This window comes from Rhamphochromis longiceps, linkage group LG1 (assembly GCF_057381845.1).
Source record: "Rhamphochromis longiceps isolate RC_006_pf linkage group LG1, R_longiceps_female_GT1.1, whole genome shotgun sequence".
NCBI lineage: Eukaryota > Metazoa > Chordata > Actinopteri > Cichliformes > Cichlidae > Rhamphochromis > Rhamphochromis longiceps.
The window spans coordinates 28,283,854-28,300,424 of NC_140557.1; the positions used below are offsets into that span (position 1 = coordinate 28,283,854).

Genomic DNA, 16,571 nt, shown 5'->3' on the forward strand with positions numbered 1-16,571 from the left:
CTTTTATTTGTGATGTTGAGAGAGATGAGAAGGCAGAGCAAACTGGGAATTGAAATTGTGTTTAGATGTTTGTGGAAAATGAACCTCAGACGCTGGCTGAGAAGAGACAGCAAGAAGGGGAGAGAAGTAGGAGCACAAGGCTTGCAATAATGTACATTTTATTTAGCATAGAAACTTTTATTGTGGTTAAATTTGGACAGAAATGCTGACAAACCAGTAAAATAACACGGATGATTCTTATAGTGGTCATTGATCAAACCTTAAATCTTTCACTTTCATTTCCGGCACCAAAGAAAGCACGAGTACATCTGAGAAGAGCATTTACACATGGCATCTAGTCTATTAATCTGCTATGACTATGCAGAAGTCACCACTCATGTCTTTATATTTTGCCAGGAAAATGGGAAATAGGTGCAACAATTTACTGAAACATATTTATACATACATGGAAATACAGTATAAGGCAAATCTAACAAGTTTGAAGGTCAATTTGTGCTTTAAAGCTTTCCAAAGATGGATCAAATGAAAGGTCAGATACATCTCTAAGCTCCTGTGTCAGGTTTTTCTCCTATTTCTTAAGAACATGACTTTCTGATACTACTCATTTCCTGTAGATAATTTGCCCAGTTTCTGCAGTTTGTTTCAAGGACACACTGCACATCATGCTGATACCTCTTCGGAAATCACCTTGCTGGTACATAATTACTAATTTCTGTCTGTCAAACTATGTTTTCTTTGGCATTTTTCAGAGATTCAGCTACAAAAATGGGAATAAATTGTGTGTTTTTGTGAGAGGCTGCTAGTAACAAAGTGCCAATTTAAAATAGGTTCTTTGTTAAGTTGCCTGTTATGTGTAACAACAACACTGGCTTATCTCTTGAATGATTAATTGGTCAGTATTAAATGGCTTTACAAAAAATAAAACAGTCAAGGAAGTCTGGAGAATTGTTGGTTCAGACTTTGGAAGCAAAATATAAAGAAATGAGGTGTGGCTCAAGACTTTTGCACAGTGCTGTAACTCTCACATAAATGATAATGATTGCCCCCCGATTGAAACAGCTCCACAGGTTGTTTGTGCAAACAGCAACCCTTTGAAACACTTGACAGTGACCTGTAGTGGCCATAATAACTCTGGGAGTGTTATAGAGTTACTCTCAGTTGAGTGAGGAGGTCAGGGTAGTCTATCCATTTCCTGTTTCAAACTGATAGCCAGTGTCTCTTCTTACCATGGCCACTGCATTACTGTAACCTTAACTTCATGTTAAATGATTCAAACCCTGCTACTTTGTACCAAAACACAACGAAGTTCTTACAAGCATATTTCCTGCTGTGGTCATTTCATGTAACAAGTTTAATTTAATCACACATAAATCAAAGATTAATAAATAAAAACAAGTTCTCAAAAACTAAACTTTTCCCATCTTTATATGATTATCCCAAACTAAAACCACCTTATGTTTTTTCTGTAGTAACAAATGTTTTCTGTGCATTGGAGTCACACTGGGTTAAATATGTACACTTGGGTTTTAAGGGGTATTTATTATTTTCTTCTTTTTTTTGGGTTGTATGGAAGCCCCAAACGCAATTTCATTGTTCTTGACAATGACAATAAATAAATAAATACTAAATACTAAAATACTAAAAGAGTGTCAGGATATGGTGGTCAAACAGAATCCCTGATCTTGGATCTCCAGTTTGGAGCCCTCTCAAAGCCATTTCTGCCATTCTGGTAGTCTCTGAAAGCTTCTCTGATCTCGTCCTCTGTGGTCATGACAAATGGACCTGAACAGCAGACACAACACGAGTGTTACATCACAGCTGTGTTACATCAACTATACCCTAAAAACACAAAGCATCTTTTTTTGTCTGTCAGTGACTTTGTGCCGGCATGGAGGAAAGGACACCAATGACTAACCGTGTTGTACCACAGGCTCGTTGATTGGTTGTCCAGCGATCAGCACAAAATGGGAAACCTCGGAGCCCTAAGGAAAAAAACACAAGAAGAAATGAAGTAATATTTGTTTGAATTTAAAGTGGACAGACTAACGTTTTTCACAATTCAAAGTCAGTAGCTCCCCGCTTAGAGATAGGGACTAAAGACATGTTCACCATTTGGTAAATGGACTGGTGCTTTAATAGCACTTTTACTACAAGTCTCATTTACAAGGCACTTTATTCTAAAGCTTTAAGTGCTTTCTACCAATCACACTGCATGAGGAAAGATCTAGGGTTCAGCACCTTGCATCTTGACAGTTCACACTAAAAACACCTCACAAAGGCAGAAAAATCACCACTAGAGCTTCTTCGCAAGCTCCTTTGACTACGATGACCTGGATGACTGAGAACCTTCACAGACACCACTAGATGACATGGGGGTGGAAAATTCCCATAGCATACTACTGGTGAAAGACATTTTTCTAACCTTGTTTTCAAATTTGACACAGTCTCCATCCCCAAACACCACAGTGTGATGAGGCTCCACCTGCTGCTGCTCCTCATCTGGGCCTTGAAAAGAAAGGGAAGTCCAATATTCCAGGCATGATATTTGTGAGCGAGTAAAAGCAAAGCACAAGTTCAGCTGCGTGATATTTGTATCTTTTACCGTGCTGCAAAACAATTCAATGTGATGATCTCACGTTTTATACTGACATCAGTTTATATATTTTTGCTTTGAGTAAAGGTATTCATACTTGTTTTAAGATGCCATAAATGATCTCAAACATATTATAAGTTTGACATATTGATAATGATAATAATAATATTTGTTAAATTCTTCATTTATATTTCTAAATGTGACAGTTTCCCAGCATTTTGCCACATTAATCCCATTTTTTCTTATGACGAATGAAACTGAGTACACATTTCATCCATAGAATTGTACTTCGCCATAAATCATGTACAGAGCAACACAAAATACAAATATAAGTGATTAAGTTTGTGGCTTGTGAGTCGAAATAAGCATCATTAGCAACAAAGAGTAAATTTGCCACCTCCATGTTTCAGCCATTTACACTTTCAACCTGCTTGAGCAGTTTGTTCGCAACACCAACACTAAATGCTGAGAAACACAGCCAATCCCACTTGTGTTGGATTCATTCATCAAAGCCAGCTGGTGCTGATTTGGGAGGACTGCCTGTAGAGTTAGAGACTTTAAAATCAAATAACTTCTTTAATCTTAGAACTCATTTTCATCCTCTCGTGTCATCAAACATCTGCTCGAAATTATAGCCAGTCTGAGAGACCCTGCAGTGTAACAATGGAGCAACTGAATCATAATGAAGGATATTAAAAGGGAAATTCTGACAGAACACAACAGGTTTCAACAAACTAACAAAGCCTCTGAAAATGAGTTCATTCTCTGAGAGAGTTTGTTCGCATGTGAGGGGAATTCCCTGATCACACCATGCTGTTCAATAAGCATGAAACAATATAGTTCACAGACCAAACAGGAATACTGATGCAGCATAAGAAGCCAAGCAGTGAGATGATGGTATTTTACACACAGGTGCACTATTATATTTCCAGAGATGCTGGATCACCTGCAGTGATCTAGTCTAAAGAGATCATAGCTGAGTGACAGTCGATATCCATCAAGCTGAAAGGAAGATGCAGCTGGACTGAGATCACACACATTTTTGTAACGTTGATAAGGCCCCAGGACGAGCGAGGAGGGAAACCAGTGCACAAATCCAAACAGAGCACTACCCTCGAAAGGCTGTCTGCCTGCCAGCAAGCTCACACAAAAATGACCAGATCAACTTTCAGAAGAATTCAGGTGGAGCACAACCAATCTCCTTACATTAATCTGAGCTGTTAAACAATAAGAAACAATAAAATAGGTATTAGGAAAGTAATAATTAGTCAAATAAAGAAGAAACTTACCAACATGAGTGGATCCTGATAGTGTGTAGATGAACGTGGTCCAACCTGTCAAGCACAGAAACATCATATCTTAAGTACAGGCGTAATAACAAAATAGGTCAATTGTTTTAAAAGACAATTCACCTCCACCTGAATTTATTGTGTTTTTGGACATTTGTAGGCATCGGAAAAAAGGTTGTTGACACTGACATAAATTTAATTTAATTCACAACTTCTCAGTTTTAACATTTGACAGGTCATTTATGTTTTAATGAAATAAAGCCTTATAATTATTTGCAGATGCATTTTGCTATTTACATTTTGTGCTGTGATCTAGGATTTGTATTTATTTATTTATTGGAAAAAGGAACATATGAAAATTTGAAGATTATAGAATACCAAGTCTCAAAGTGGTATCATGGATAGAAACAAGAGGCTTTATTAATCATGGATTCAACCTAATTTTTATTCTAAAAAGTCTTATTTTAAAAGCCAAACATTTGTTTGGAGTTTGTTTTACTGTTGCTTTAGAAAAAAGTAGTTTGAAACACTTCTTATATCCAGAAGCATTACTCATTGTTCTGTCTCTTTTACAAATATGCCAATATTCAACACAGCCTGTGGAGAACACAGTCCCCTCCTGGCAACAACACTGGAGAACCAATAGTTCAGTAACAGACGGCGTCATTCCCAGAGTGACCACAAGATGTTTATGTAAGCATCATCAAAGACATGATTAAGAATTTTATTATTATCAACTCATGTTAGAGAAACTAGTTTCTAATTTTTCCTACCTTGAGGGACAGGCTGCACATGCGTGGCCTCTGCCTGCAATTTGAAGTCCAGGTATAACGTCGGAGTTCTCGTGTAGATCTTGGACTAAACAAAAGAAAAAGGAAACAGAAAAAGAAAACAAGAGAGAGCAAGACAGCAACAAGGAGAGTTACACAGTTATTCTTTTGTTTGAAGATATAAAATATTTGAGTATATTTGAGTAATTGTTAAACAGTTATTATATTTGCGAGTATTGCACCGGTACGTGTTACATAGGTGCCTGGTGGAGTGCGATGTGGAGTCAGCTATGGTAAATTAAGACTAGTCTTAGTCTTAATTTACCATAGCTGACTAGTGCTTTGACATAAATGCATTAAGATAAGGAAAAAGTCTCCTTCAAATGTGAATGTCATCACATTCATGTAGTACTTTGTTTATTTATGTCTTACTTTGAGGGACTCAGTAACAGTCATAGGCTACATTTTTTCCACTTTGGTCTCTTTATTTTTGTTCCAGATGTGTATTGTGACATGGTTGCTGTCCCAAGAAGGCTGTACTGTAAACAGCAATTAAAAGTGTATTGTGAAAACATTTACAAAGTGTGGGAATAAAACTGGGCACAATTAAATTTAAACTAACTTGCCGGTTTAAAAAAATAGATACGATGGCAGGAGACCAAAGTGATGAGCTTAACCAATAAATGTAATGTTGGTGTCATTTGAGGCTTTTAATGCTTTCTTTGAACTGTTCTTTTTACACAGCACACATCAGAGGATTTAATGTTACCAGCAGTAACCTTGTTCATCACACACACACACACACACACACACACACACACACACACACACACACACACACACACACACACACACACACACACACACACACACGTATATCACAAGCAGCAAACTGTTTCCAAGTCCTTTTACTATGGCCTTGGGAACTTTGATCATTTCTCACTATACAATCCCTCACTGTACAAGTGTGTAATATATTGTATTATTTAATTTCGTTTGTTTAGTTACTTTTCTTACTGTCGTGAGGAACACTGACAACATAATGTCTTCTGGTATTAATAAAACATTCTGATTGTCGGTATATTAGAGTCCACATACATGGATGAACACAAACACATACTTCAAACAACTAGTTGGATCAATTTCCTTCACTTTCAGTCTTACATTTAACCTAAAATGTGTCAATAGTGCCCACTTCCTTAAACAACCTCCACATCAACTTCCACCGATGTTCACAAAAGTATTAGAACAAGCACAAAGGCAAACCACAACTAACTAACAAGTCAACCCTCACAGCGCCGAACAATCTGCTTCTTATTTGTAGTTTCCTCTTTTCAGACACTCACTCTGGTCAAACAGTGCAGTAACAGGCTCCTTCCCCTATCCTAGATGCACACACACACCCACATACTGTTTGTAGGCTTTTCCTTTTTGCCTCAAGCATCCAGCAAATGAGCAATCATCATGAGATCAGCAGCTAACAGGAAACTAAACACCATGCCCAGTTTTAGGGTGGTAGTCTGATAGACTTGGTAGGACAAAGGTTTTAGTGACATCAGATCCCTGCAGATGAATTACAAAAACAAACACACATGCACACACCTTTGCTCCTAAAGCTTCTCCAGATATCACAGTGACTGCAACTCCTCCCTGGCTGGGTTTGGGGATATCTGAGCCTTTAAGCTCCTGGTACGCAGGTTCCACCATCTTTTCTTGCCTTGACAGGTTAACCCACAACTGTAAGCCCACTACCGGCTCCTCTGACATGGGCATCTCAGCATGGACCACCCCCCGTCCTGCAGTCATCCACTGGTGGACAAGGAGAAATAATTCACATGTACAAAAGACACACTCACAAATGATGTGCAAGCATGTGTATGATAGGACTAATGAAAAGAATTACAGTTTATTATTGTCTGTTTGAATTTTGTGTTTGGATTAGAGGTGGGCTGGATACTATTTGCATTTCAATGGTTTGGTGTAGGGCCTAACACGTGTGGATGGTGATGATCAGCGACTGATTCATCACTTTGGAAAAAACAGCTTTGAAAAGCTGACAGTGGATGTTGAAATTTTGTACAGACATAAATCTCCCTGAGAGGATGTGTTGAAACCTTGGTGATCCCCTCATTTTTGGTCTGGTTTCACCAGTATGCCAATGTGTGTTTTTTAGATAGAAGAGTGTGTATGTACACAAATAATGAAATATAACTTAAACTAAGTGCAACTATATTTATTGGGTTCTTCTAGGCGGGTGTCCTGTAATACTGTTTGACAGCCACCTAAACAAAAAAACCCCCCAAAAAAACACCCACACAGCACAGCCCAGAAGGAACTAGAACCACTGATAGACTTTGAAAAAAATTGCAAATTTAGATTGGGAGTCTCTCCTCATCTCCTTTAGAAATTTGAGCTCACAACCTTGTTTAACTATATCTGCCCACTTATCATTTATCTAAGAGTGTTCATCATGCAGGTTTTTATTTATCAGTTACTTGATGTAAACTGGAAAATTAAAAATGTATAAATGTAGCAGAAAATTAGTACAAACCCTTAGGAAATCCCAGAGAATAAAATTTGAAAATTAATAATAATAATATCTGTTATCATTAAATAGGTATGAAATATCTGTAACTTAGAACAAAGCTTCTGGTTTGGATTTAAAAAATGAGTCACCATCTAAAATCATTACGACGCTCCATCGTATCTGAACTTAACCCAAGAACATTCTCAAACATTTTCTTTGCTGATCGCTTCTTCACCTCTTCCTCTAATGAAAACCTGCTTTCATCTACATAGTCTAGATTTTCAGTTAGGACAGGCAGGCGTCTGTTTGAGCATCTGCAGCTCCCACAAGAGCCAACTGAGGGTGCACGGGGTGGGTTAGAACAAATCCAGCTGAACGGACTAAACCTCTGCTGCACACTGAAGCTGAGTCAGTGGGCTGTGTTTGTGTGAATATTGCTTTACTACTTTAAAACAGAGGAAACATCCCAGAGGCCACAATATCCAATTAGTGTGAGTGCACAACATTGTAATGCATATGTAATGAGTTTTGTGAGGATTCATATGCTCTCATAAACTTAAGTCTTGTTCTACTGTTGAAGCCTTACTGCATAGGTGTCAAACTCTGGCCCGCGGGCCAAATTTGGCCCGCAGCCTAATTACATTTGGCCCGCAAAGCCATACCAAATTACTATTAGAGCTGGCCTACTGGTATTATACAGCTAATATATATATTGTTTAGTATTAAGCTTTGCTTGTTCCATATTCAGTTTTCCAGCAAAACTTATTTGAGTCCATAAGAAAAGAGTCATTCTTAAATCTGGAGGAAGTTTTTTTTCAATAAATATTATTGTTAGCCCGCGACTTTGTTCCAGTTTTGAATTTTGGCCCACTGTGTATTTGAGTTTGACACCCCTGCCTTACTGAATCCAAATATGAGGCTATAGTCAATAGAGGCTTAGCGCAAACACTGGATATACTGGGAAACAGCTGTGCTTGGTTCAAAATCCACATATCAGTGCCAACTGGCAGCCTCTGGGACTGGAAAATTAAGCCACTGTGGGAGTGAAAAAAAAAAGAACAGCTACCTGAATGACCACTTGAGGCTGTCTTGAAGAGTGAATGAATCCATAAAATCTCCAGATTTATAAGGGCTATATCCAAGTTTGGTTTTGGTCTCTAAAACTAATTTCCCTTTTTATGACAACTATAGAGTGTTGATTTGTTAGCACTCTTGTTTAAATTGTGATAAAAATATTGAACTTACCAAATGGAGTCAGCTAAAGTCTTAGTTGTCTCTCAAAACTTCGGCATTGCTAATTCAAATGGCTGAAATATACCACGTTTGGCATTGGTGGAACATTTTAGTTGAATCATCGGAATTTTAGTATTTTCTTTGACTGTTGCACTAATTAGCTGGTATGTACGGTGGCTGGGAAGTGCAAAGCGCAAGAAATTAAAAATCCGTAACAAATTAAAAATCCACAACAAATTAAAAATCCGCAACAAATTAAAAAACGGCAACAAATTAAAAAACCGCAACAAATTAAAAAACCGCAACAAATTAAAAAACCGCAACAAATTAAAAATCCACAACAAATTAAAAATCCACAACAAATTAAAAAAAACGCAACAAATTAAAAATCCGCAACAAATTAAAAAACCACAACAAATTAAAAATCCTTGACGGAAAGGGATTGTCTGAAATACCGGAAGTGACACAACGATTAGCCTAATAGGGCTTTTGGAGAGTGATGTCACGAGAGGGGGTGTGGCCAGGATTTTTGGTTGAGGCGCCATGTTTCTGGGCCGAACAAAGCGCTAGTGAAAGAGGAGCGAAAGTACACGGATAACCCCAGCTATGGTTCGTACTTGCTGTGCGGTCGGTTGTAAAGTTAGATCGCACGACCGGCAAGGGAATAAGGTTGAAAATGGTTTATCTTTTCATTCTTTCCCCACCTGGAAGCAACATGAGGCAGCTCATGTATCGGATGTTACCAAAAGAAGGCGTCTAGTCTGGATAGCAGCTGTGAGATGAGCTGATATCCAGTTCTCTTCCATCTCCAAATATCTGTTGGTGTGCTCCAGACATTTTCATTCCGGTAAGTTATAGATATGTTCATATCACTCTTTATCCGGTCTTTTAAGTCTGACATCACTAGCCGTGTCTTGGTCAAACTCCGCTGCAGGTCCATAAATCACACGATCACTGTGGCATCACTGAGTGTTGAAAAACTGTCTAAAGTCTTTCATCTGTAATAAAATGATCAGCGTTCTGCTCTACCATGTGTAACAATTGAGTTTATCATCCAGGCATCCATGAAAACGAAATTAGCAGGAAGTTAGCTCGCTAGATTCCATCTAAATACAATATAGCATGTCCTAACTGAGGGATTTTGGAAACAAATTCTATACAGCACAAGACTTAAGAATATTTAACAGGAGCAAGTTTCATTTTTCCCTGGTTTTACTACCACACTGTTCACCAAAACGGCAGCAAACCTTTACTGTCTTATCCAGAAGGGTCACCTCTTCACCCTCACATGGAAGAAGTAATCTGATTGGCATGGTGGTATGTTTGAAGCAGGTCCCTTGTGTAGCGCTGGAACCCAGTCACGATGTTTCATCTATTTCATTGGCTGGTTTGCTGCAATAATGCCAAATTAGCAAGTCTATAAATAGAACGTAGTTCTGCAAAATCACTCATTAGGATGTTTTTTTTTTCTAATTTGCTATGACCTCAGAGTGCATCGAAAAGAAAACTAATAGGCTATCTGGTCTTTAAGTGATGGTGTGACAAATCCTGCTTCCAGGCCTAAAGTAGTCTGCGTTTAATATGGGTTTTGTGTTGTTAACATGTTTAAAGTTTTGTATTGTCTTCTATTTAATCTCAAAAAACTCCTAAAAACAGTAAGTGATCACTGTTGGCCTCCCTCTGCTTCTATCACCACTAATCATTTGAAAGCTCAGTTTTTAAAACCTTACGATGTAGCTACAGCCCAGCCCATGCAGCAGTATATGAATGACTAATCCTATTCATCCTTGTGGATGGATTATCTCAGTTGTTCTCCTGGCTGAAATTTGGTCCGTTTACAGCATCCTGCCATGAGATTACATTTGTTCCTGACCACCGAGAATCCTCACGATAACTTTTATCAAGTGGAAAAAGTTAGAGTGTTTATATATTGCTCACATAGCTGTGTCGCTAGCCGTCACGTAGCACATCATTATACGCCAGCTAGCCAAACTTCAGTAACCCTACAAACGTCACTGCTGTTTAGTTTTCTGTCTTCATTTATGTTGGAAGTGATAACAGAGCTGTACGTTTGAATTTGTTTCCAAAATCCCTCAGTTAGGACATGCTATATTGTATTTAGATGGAATCTAGCGAGCTAACTTCCAGCTAATTTCGTTTTCATGGATGCCTGGATGATAAACTCAATTGTTACACATGGTAGAGCAGAACGCTGATCATTTTATTACAGATGAAAGACTTTAGATAGTTTTTCAACACTCAGTGATGCCACAGTGATCGTGTGATTTATGGACCTGCAGCGGAGTTTGACCAAGACACGGCTAGTGATGTCAGACTTAAAAGACCGGATAAAGAGTGATATGAACATATCCATAACTTACCGGAATGAAAATGTCTGGAGCACACCAACAGATATTTGGAGATGGAAGAGAACTGGATATCAGCTCGTCTCACAGCTGCTATCCAGACTAGACGCCTTCTTTTGGTAACATCCGATACATGAGCTGCCTCATGTTGCTTCCAGGTGGGGAAAGAATGAAAAGATAAACCATTTTCAACCTTATTCCCTTGCCGGTCGTGCGATCTAACTTTACAACCGACCGCACAGCAAGTACGAACCATAGCTGGGGTTATCCGTGTACTTTCGCTCCTCTTTCACTAGCGCTTTGTTCGGCCCAGAAACATGGCGCCTCAACCAAAAATCCTGGCCACACCCCCTCTCGCGACATCACTCTCCAAAAGCCCTATTAGGCTAATCGTTGTGTCGCTTCCGGTATTTCAGACAATCCCTTTCCGTCAAGGATTTTTAATTTGTTGCGGATTTTTAATTTGTTGCGTTTTTTTAATTTGTTGCATTTTTTTAATTTGTTGTGAATTTTTAATTTGTTGTGGATTTTTAATTTGTTGCGGTTTTTTAATTTGTTGCGTTTTTTTTAAATTTTTTGTGGATTTTTAATTTGTTGCGGTTTTTTAATTTGTTGCGTTTTTTTTAATTTGTTGTGGATTTTTAATTTGTTGTGGATTTTTATTTGTTGTGGATTTTTAATTTGTTGCCGTTTTTTAAATTTGTTGTGGATTTTTAATTTGTTGTGGTTTTTTAATTTGTTGCGGATTTTTTATTTGTTTTTAATTTGTTGCCGTTTTTTAATTTGTTGCGCTTTGCACTTCCCAGCCACCGTAGGTATGTCATATATGGAGGTACCTTGCTAGCCAAGCTTAGCTGGTAACTTATGAACTCTGGCTAACTTTCTAGTCGAAGTCAGTTACAAAAACGCGGCATAAAAATTAAAGGGTGACATCATGATGGCTCTTTCCATCTTTTATGTACAGTGTATGATTTGTTGAACAAGGTCTGAGTTTTTAGCTCAGAGGGAATACTCCTGCCAGTGCAGAACTCCTTATTTAAAACTTTGACCTTGTTTAATATGAGCATCCACCACTTTAACAGTATACTGTATACATATGAAAAATCATTAGAGGTCCCCTTGTAGAAAGCCATACTTGCAGATCTCCAGATTTCAGTCGTCCTGAATGGCCGCAAAAGTCTTCATGCGCTATGCTCCCCTCTAAAAGATATGTTACCTGAAAGACACATATAAACAGCATAATCACCCATTATCAGTATTTAGTCACAGTTAAAATTGAAAAAAGGCATGATTAGAGTTTTTCCCTTTTATGGCACCTTTACTAAACAGGTTTTGGCAAAATCCTTTATAAAACATAAAAAAAATTTTCATTAACTCTACCATTGTTTTATTTGCTTCATTAACACAAAAAGGCTTGTTTTCACTTATTTTTAAGCAGGAACTTTTAAAAATATGGACTTTTTTTCAGAGTGGTCAGAGTAGACAGGAAGAGAAGTACTGACAGTAAGGTCAAAAGCTCAAAGGTGAACATCTGTGTAAGAGAGGAACGCTTGGGCTCCCGCAGTGAACTGCATGCGATCTGTCTCCACAGCTGTGTGATTTCAAAAGTCATGTAAGTGTGTACAAACACACCTGCTGAAAGGCATGCTGGGAGTGAAGCCTAGTCCTGTCCACCCACACCAGGAGATTTAAGTCGCATCTGCCAAATCAAATAAAGTTGGGGGAAGTCCGGCAATCTAAGGACAACGTCTGGGTTTTCAAGACTATGAAGACACAAGTCAAGCCTGCCACACTTCATTGATTCATAGCTATGGTAGCAGCTTTGCTGATGTTTTGTGTAAATTGTGATATCCATTCTAGAAAGAGCTTTGGCTACTTCATATTTAATTTGTGTGATCCATAAAACGATTAATGAGTAAAATGCAAAAGGTGAAGACAACATCACCTTTTAGAAAATAATTTGCTTTAAAAAAAATCACATTTAGACCTTCAAGCTTCTAAATGTGGATCACAAATTCAGTAAAAAAATATGCACAAATATTTGGCATTTATTTTAAAATAACCTCTCCCACAAAAGTAAAGTTGCTCCACTAATAGCTGGGGCATTTGGTCATTTCAAAATAGGGGATTTTTTTTTTCTTCATTTGATTCTTTGCACGTTTCCTTGCAAAGCATTCTGGGTAAAAGGTGAGTTTATGCAAACTTTACAGTGGCATGAAATATTAGTGTTTTTTCTACCTTGGACTTTATCTATGTTTTAAAAAGGTCAATCAACCTGAAATAATGTTTGTATAAATGAAGGTGGTACATTTATCTCCTGGGCCTTGTCCTAATGTCACCATCTAGTGACAAAAAGGAGGAATTTCACCTGCTGGTGATGTACTAGTTAAACTGTGTGACAACGTTTAGTTGAAAGGTTGACAACTGCAGTACTTTCACGTTGTACATTCATACGCTGCTTTGCAACCTGTTGCAGATTTTGATTTTAAAAATGCAAATTTTAAATCTTTTCTTTTTTTGTCTATTAAGTGTTGTAAAACACTGAAAGAATTCTCATAATTTTCTAAAGGAAAAATACAAAACTGATTGCTCCCCCCCCCCCAAACAGAAAGACCAAACGCAGGAAGGAAGAGCAGCAAATTCCCAAACTTGAGAATCTGGAACTTGTAAATCTTTGGTCACACACTCACACAGCCTCACCGTCTCAAATCCTCTGTGAGGATGGTCTGGAAATCCCGCTGGCTTGCTCACTCTAAACTCATCCAGCATCAAAAAAGGATCCAGGTTCCTCAGCTGGAAATAAAATATGCAGCATATGTTTGAGGAGTGCTGTTGAGTGCATTTTCAGCAAGCAGCATGACAGCTGAAGAGCGTACCTCCTTTCTCCCAATGCTCCTGCGGACCCGAGCGCCGAGCCCCTCTTCCTGTTCCACACTCAGAACTGTCTTTTGCACTCTCCTCACATTCATCGTTCTGGGGAAGATTTCGGTAGTCACTACAACGTATACAACATATACATAAACATTCAAAACAATGATATAAAACAATACATAACATACCTCAGCATTCACTAAAAAAAGGATAATAATAAGAAGAAAATCTTTATTTTACCCGTGACATGCCTTTTTTATTTGTTGATTTGCTACTTGTAATAACTTTTGTGAATAATTTTCATTTTATATCTATTACTCAGATTTCAACTCTCCATCTTTATTAAAGCACTTCCTTACTCTTAAAATGCACCAGTGTAAGTTTCAGTTCACCTTTCTTTTCTAAAAAAAAAATATCTGTATTTATTGACTGTAGTGTCTCAAATGACTTAGAAGTCTCAAAGTAAAAAAACGTTTTTAATAGATTATTAATTATTTCATCCTGAAGAAAAAACCTCAACTCTGCTGTAGGCGACTATTCTGAAATAAAATACTGTAAAATAGCAAGATATGACAAAATAGCCCCTATTTCATTCCCCGATTTTTAAACACTTGATTGGGCGAACTGGAGGATCTCAGCTGATCTGGCGCCACTGCGAAAAGCTCATAGAGTCTGACGGCAGTGATCAGCTGATCGGTCAGCTGATCATCAGTTCTCGCTGTCGGCTCGGTCCTGTAACTTTCGCTGTATTCATTTGATACTTCTTCAGACCTTGTTAGGCCTACGCCGTCTCTTTTCGCTCCCGGCTCTGTTGTGTGATCACTTCCTGAAACGATGTCCGTTGATGATTTGAAGCCGATTTGCAGGCTGGTCTGGTGATCACGTGACCAGCAGTCCCTTGTTTTCTGTTCAGTGAACAACTTTAACAACACTGCGTCATTTTCTAGGAAATAAAGGCGCACCGTACTGCATTACCTGCCATGAAAACCCCTTTCGGCAATGTTTAAATGCGACTGGAGAATGACGTTTACAGAAAAAAAGCATACCACGGTAAAGAACAAGCCCGTTCTCACTCTGTGTAGAAGCACTAGCCGTCTACTTCTTTTTAGAGGCTATATCCAGCTCATACAAGCTTGTTAGCTTGTAGTTACACTCACCTGCCGGACAGGAGCGAGTTTTTTTCTGGAACTTCACCTGCTCAGATTGCAGCCTACTATAACAAGCCAGGGGCGGAAGCGGGTGTATGTTTGTGTTTTGGGCGGAGGGATGACTAATCATTTTTCAGCCTTATGATTAAATGCCGCAACGGTTGTGTCCCTAGGCGCAGGTATTTGCCCACTGCGGGCACACGGGGCGCGGTTTTCAACCTCTTTAAACCGTTTCTATCGCCCCCTGCCATCTGGCTGCAGTATAGGTCACAAGCCACAAGCATTGCTTCAAACCTGCTCTCCTGCAGTCCTCAAAAATCCCAACAGCAGGTGGTTGAGCAGTTTCGTGAAATATACTGAAGTATCGACTCCTCCCATAGCAGATATTTATGTTCAAGAATCGATTCTCATATTAACATATCAATATTTTAGTAATCTGGGCAAATTTGGATTTTATCAGTAACATGAACAAAATAGAAAGTAATTAGGAATGGTAGGAACTACTTCTTTCCCCCCCTGTCGTCGTGATACGCAAAATACGGCTGTATAAATGGAGCCGTATAAATTTATACAGACTCACGCGTGTTCGCTTATTTAGTTAGTCTTAAGTGGAGTCGTGTAAACAGCCAATATACAGTCTGTGACATATGCGGCAACACCACAAACCTTATCAAACACAAAAAAGTAAATTATAATACGGAATATGATGATAAATTTATGATGGACAGGCGCTGCTAGCGCGAGACAGACATCGCTCGCGCTCGCTTTGTTGCAGGCAGGCACGAGTACAGAGGGAGAACGTGGAGCTGTTGGCGGACGTGTAGCAGGTGACGATTTGTCACCTAGTGTAAAATGTTACGCTTTGGGAGTGAGAACGGGTTGGCTCTGCCACCTGGGCTACAGCCAGGGAGCATTTTGAGTTGGTTTTTGGTCAGTTGGGTGGGTTTGCCAGCTTTCAGTTCTTGTTTGTTTTTGTTTTGTGTGTTTATTTTTTTATCTTAAAATGTGAAAAACTTAAAATGTCAGAAATCTGCTTTTCATAATATAAATATCCTTATATAACTTAAGAAACACTTCCATTTGACTTAAATTTAATATTAAAAAAATATGCATTTTTAAAATAATCTTAAAATGTTATTCTACAAAATGCGCAACAATTTAATTTTTTTTAAAATCGTTTTAGCTGTCTGTGGGACCCAGGAAGACGGTATACCTGTATATCTACACTTTCTGCACTCCAGCGTCTTCTGTTCCATGTGAGAGGATTTTCTCTGAGGCAGGAGAAACTATCTCCAAGAAAAGAAACTCGGCCATCACACAGTGGAACAAATTCTCGTCTTAAATAAAAACCAAACGGGATGACCTTAAATGCATCCATCCATCCATCCATTCGCTTCCGCTTATCCTTTTCAGGGTCGCGGGGGGCGCTGGAGCCTATCCCAGCTGTCATAGGGCGAATGCATCACGTTTTTAATTTGCAAGTTCATAAGCATTTTCTCTTTCCGGTTCACAATCAATTCTACCCTCAGGTCAAAAAGTATGGATAAGAAAATTGGCCTAATTTAATATTATTTATAAACACACCTGTCCAGCTGTCCTGTGATTAATTGCATAAGTACATGGAGGCAGGACCTCAGAGCAGAAGCATAATGTGTTGAACATTATTATGTATATTATATATATTTTTTCCACTTACTGTATTTATCAACATCAAGAAGTCACAAGTAAAGAAAGACCACACCGTGGGGCATGATTAGACAAGGAAAGTTTGTTG

At 38.5% G+C, this 16,571-nt stretch overlaps 1 protein-coding gene across 3 annotated transcripts; it reads right to left on the bottom strand.

The window, feature by feature from the left end:
- Positions 1-162: 162 nt before the first annotated feature.
- pir (pirin) lies at positions 163-14,977 on the bottom strand. Of its 3 annotated transcripts, none has more exons than XM_085404414.1 (10): positions 14,807-14,977; positions 13,655-13,773; positions 13,479-13,571; positions 11,914-11,994; positions 6,255-6,461; positions 4,656-4,740; positions 3,883-3,927; positions 2,423-2,505; positions 1,916-1,982; positions 163-1,782 (listed from the first exon to the last, which is right to left on the bottom strand). In XM_085404414.1, exons 1-10 carry the CDS (start codon positions 14,925-14,927, stop codon positions 1,664-1,666), a joined length of 1,020 nt encoding a protein of 339 aa, XP_085260540.1. In that variant the 5' UTR covers positions 14,928-14,977; the 3' UTR covers positions 163-1,663. The 3 variants fall into 3 exon arrangements, with proteins under 3 accessions (XP_085260540.1, XP_085260548.1, XP_085260555.1); XM_085404422.1 differs by having other exon boundaries at positions 13,655-13,751; positions 14,807-14,941; XM_085404429.1 differs by lacking the exon at positions 14,807-14,977 and adding an exon at positions 14,625-14,744 and having other exon boundaries at positions 13,655-13,751.
- Between the last annotated feature and the right edge of the window lie 1,594 nt (positions 14,978-16,571).

What these genes read in the sequence shown, in the direction of transcription:
- pir (XM_085404414.1), bottom strand. Translation starts at nt 14,927, where the DNA reads ATGATTAGTCATCCCTCCGCCCAAAACACAAACATACACCCGCTTCCG. An exon ending in GGAGCATTGGGAGAAAGGAG is followed by an intron (nt 13,572 to 13,654) that starts GTACGCTCTTCA and finishes TTTTATTTCCAG; the next exon opens with CTGAGGAACCTGGATCCTTT. An exon ending in ATCAGGATCCACTCATGTTG is followed by an intron (nt 2,506 to 3,882) that starts GTAAGTTTCTTC and finishes TTTCTTTTCAAG; the next exon opens with GCCCAGATGAGGAGCAGCAG.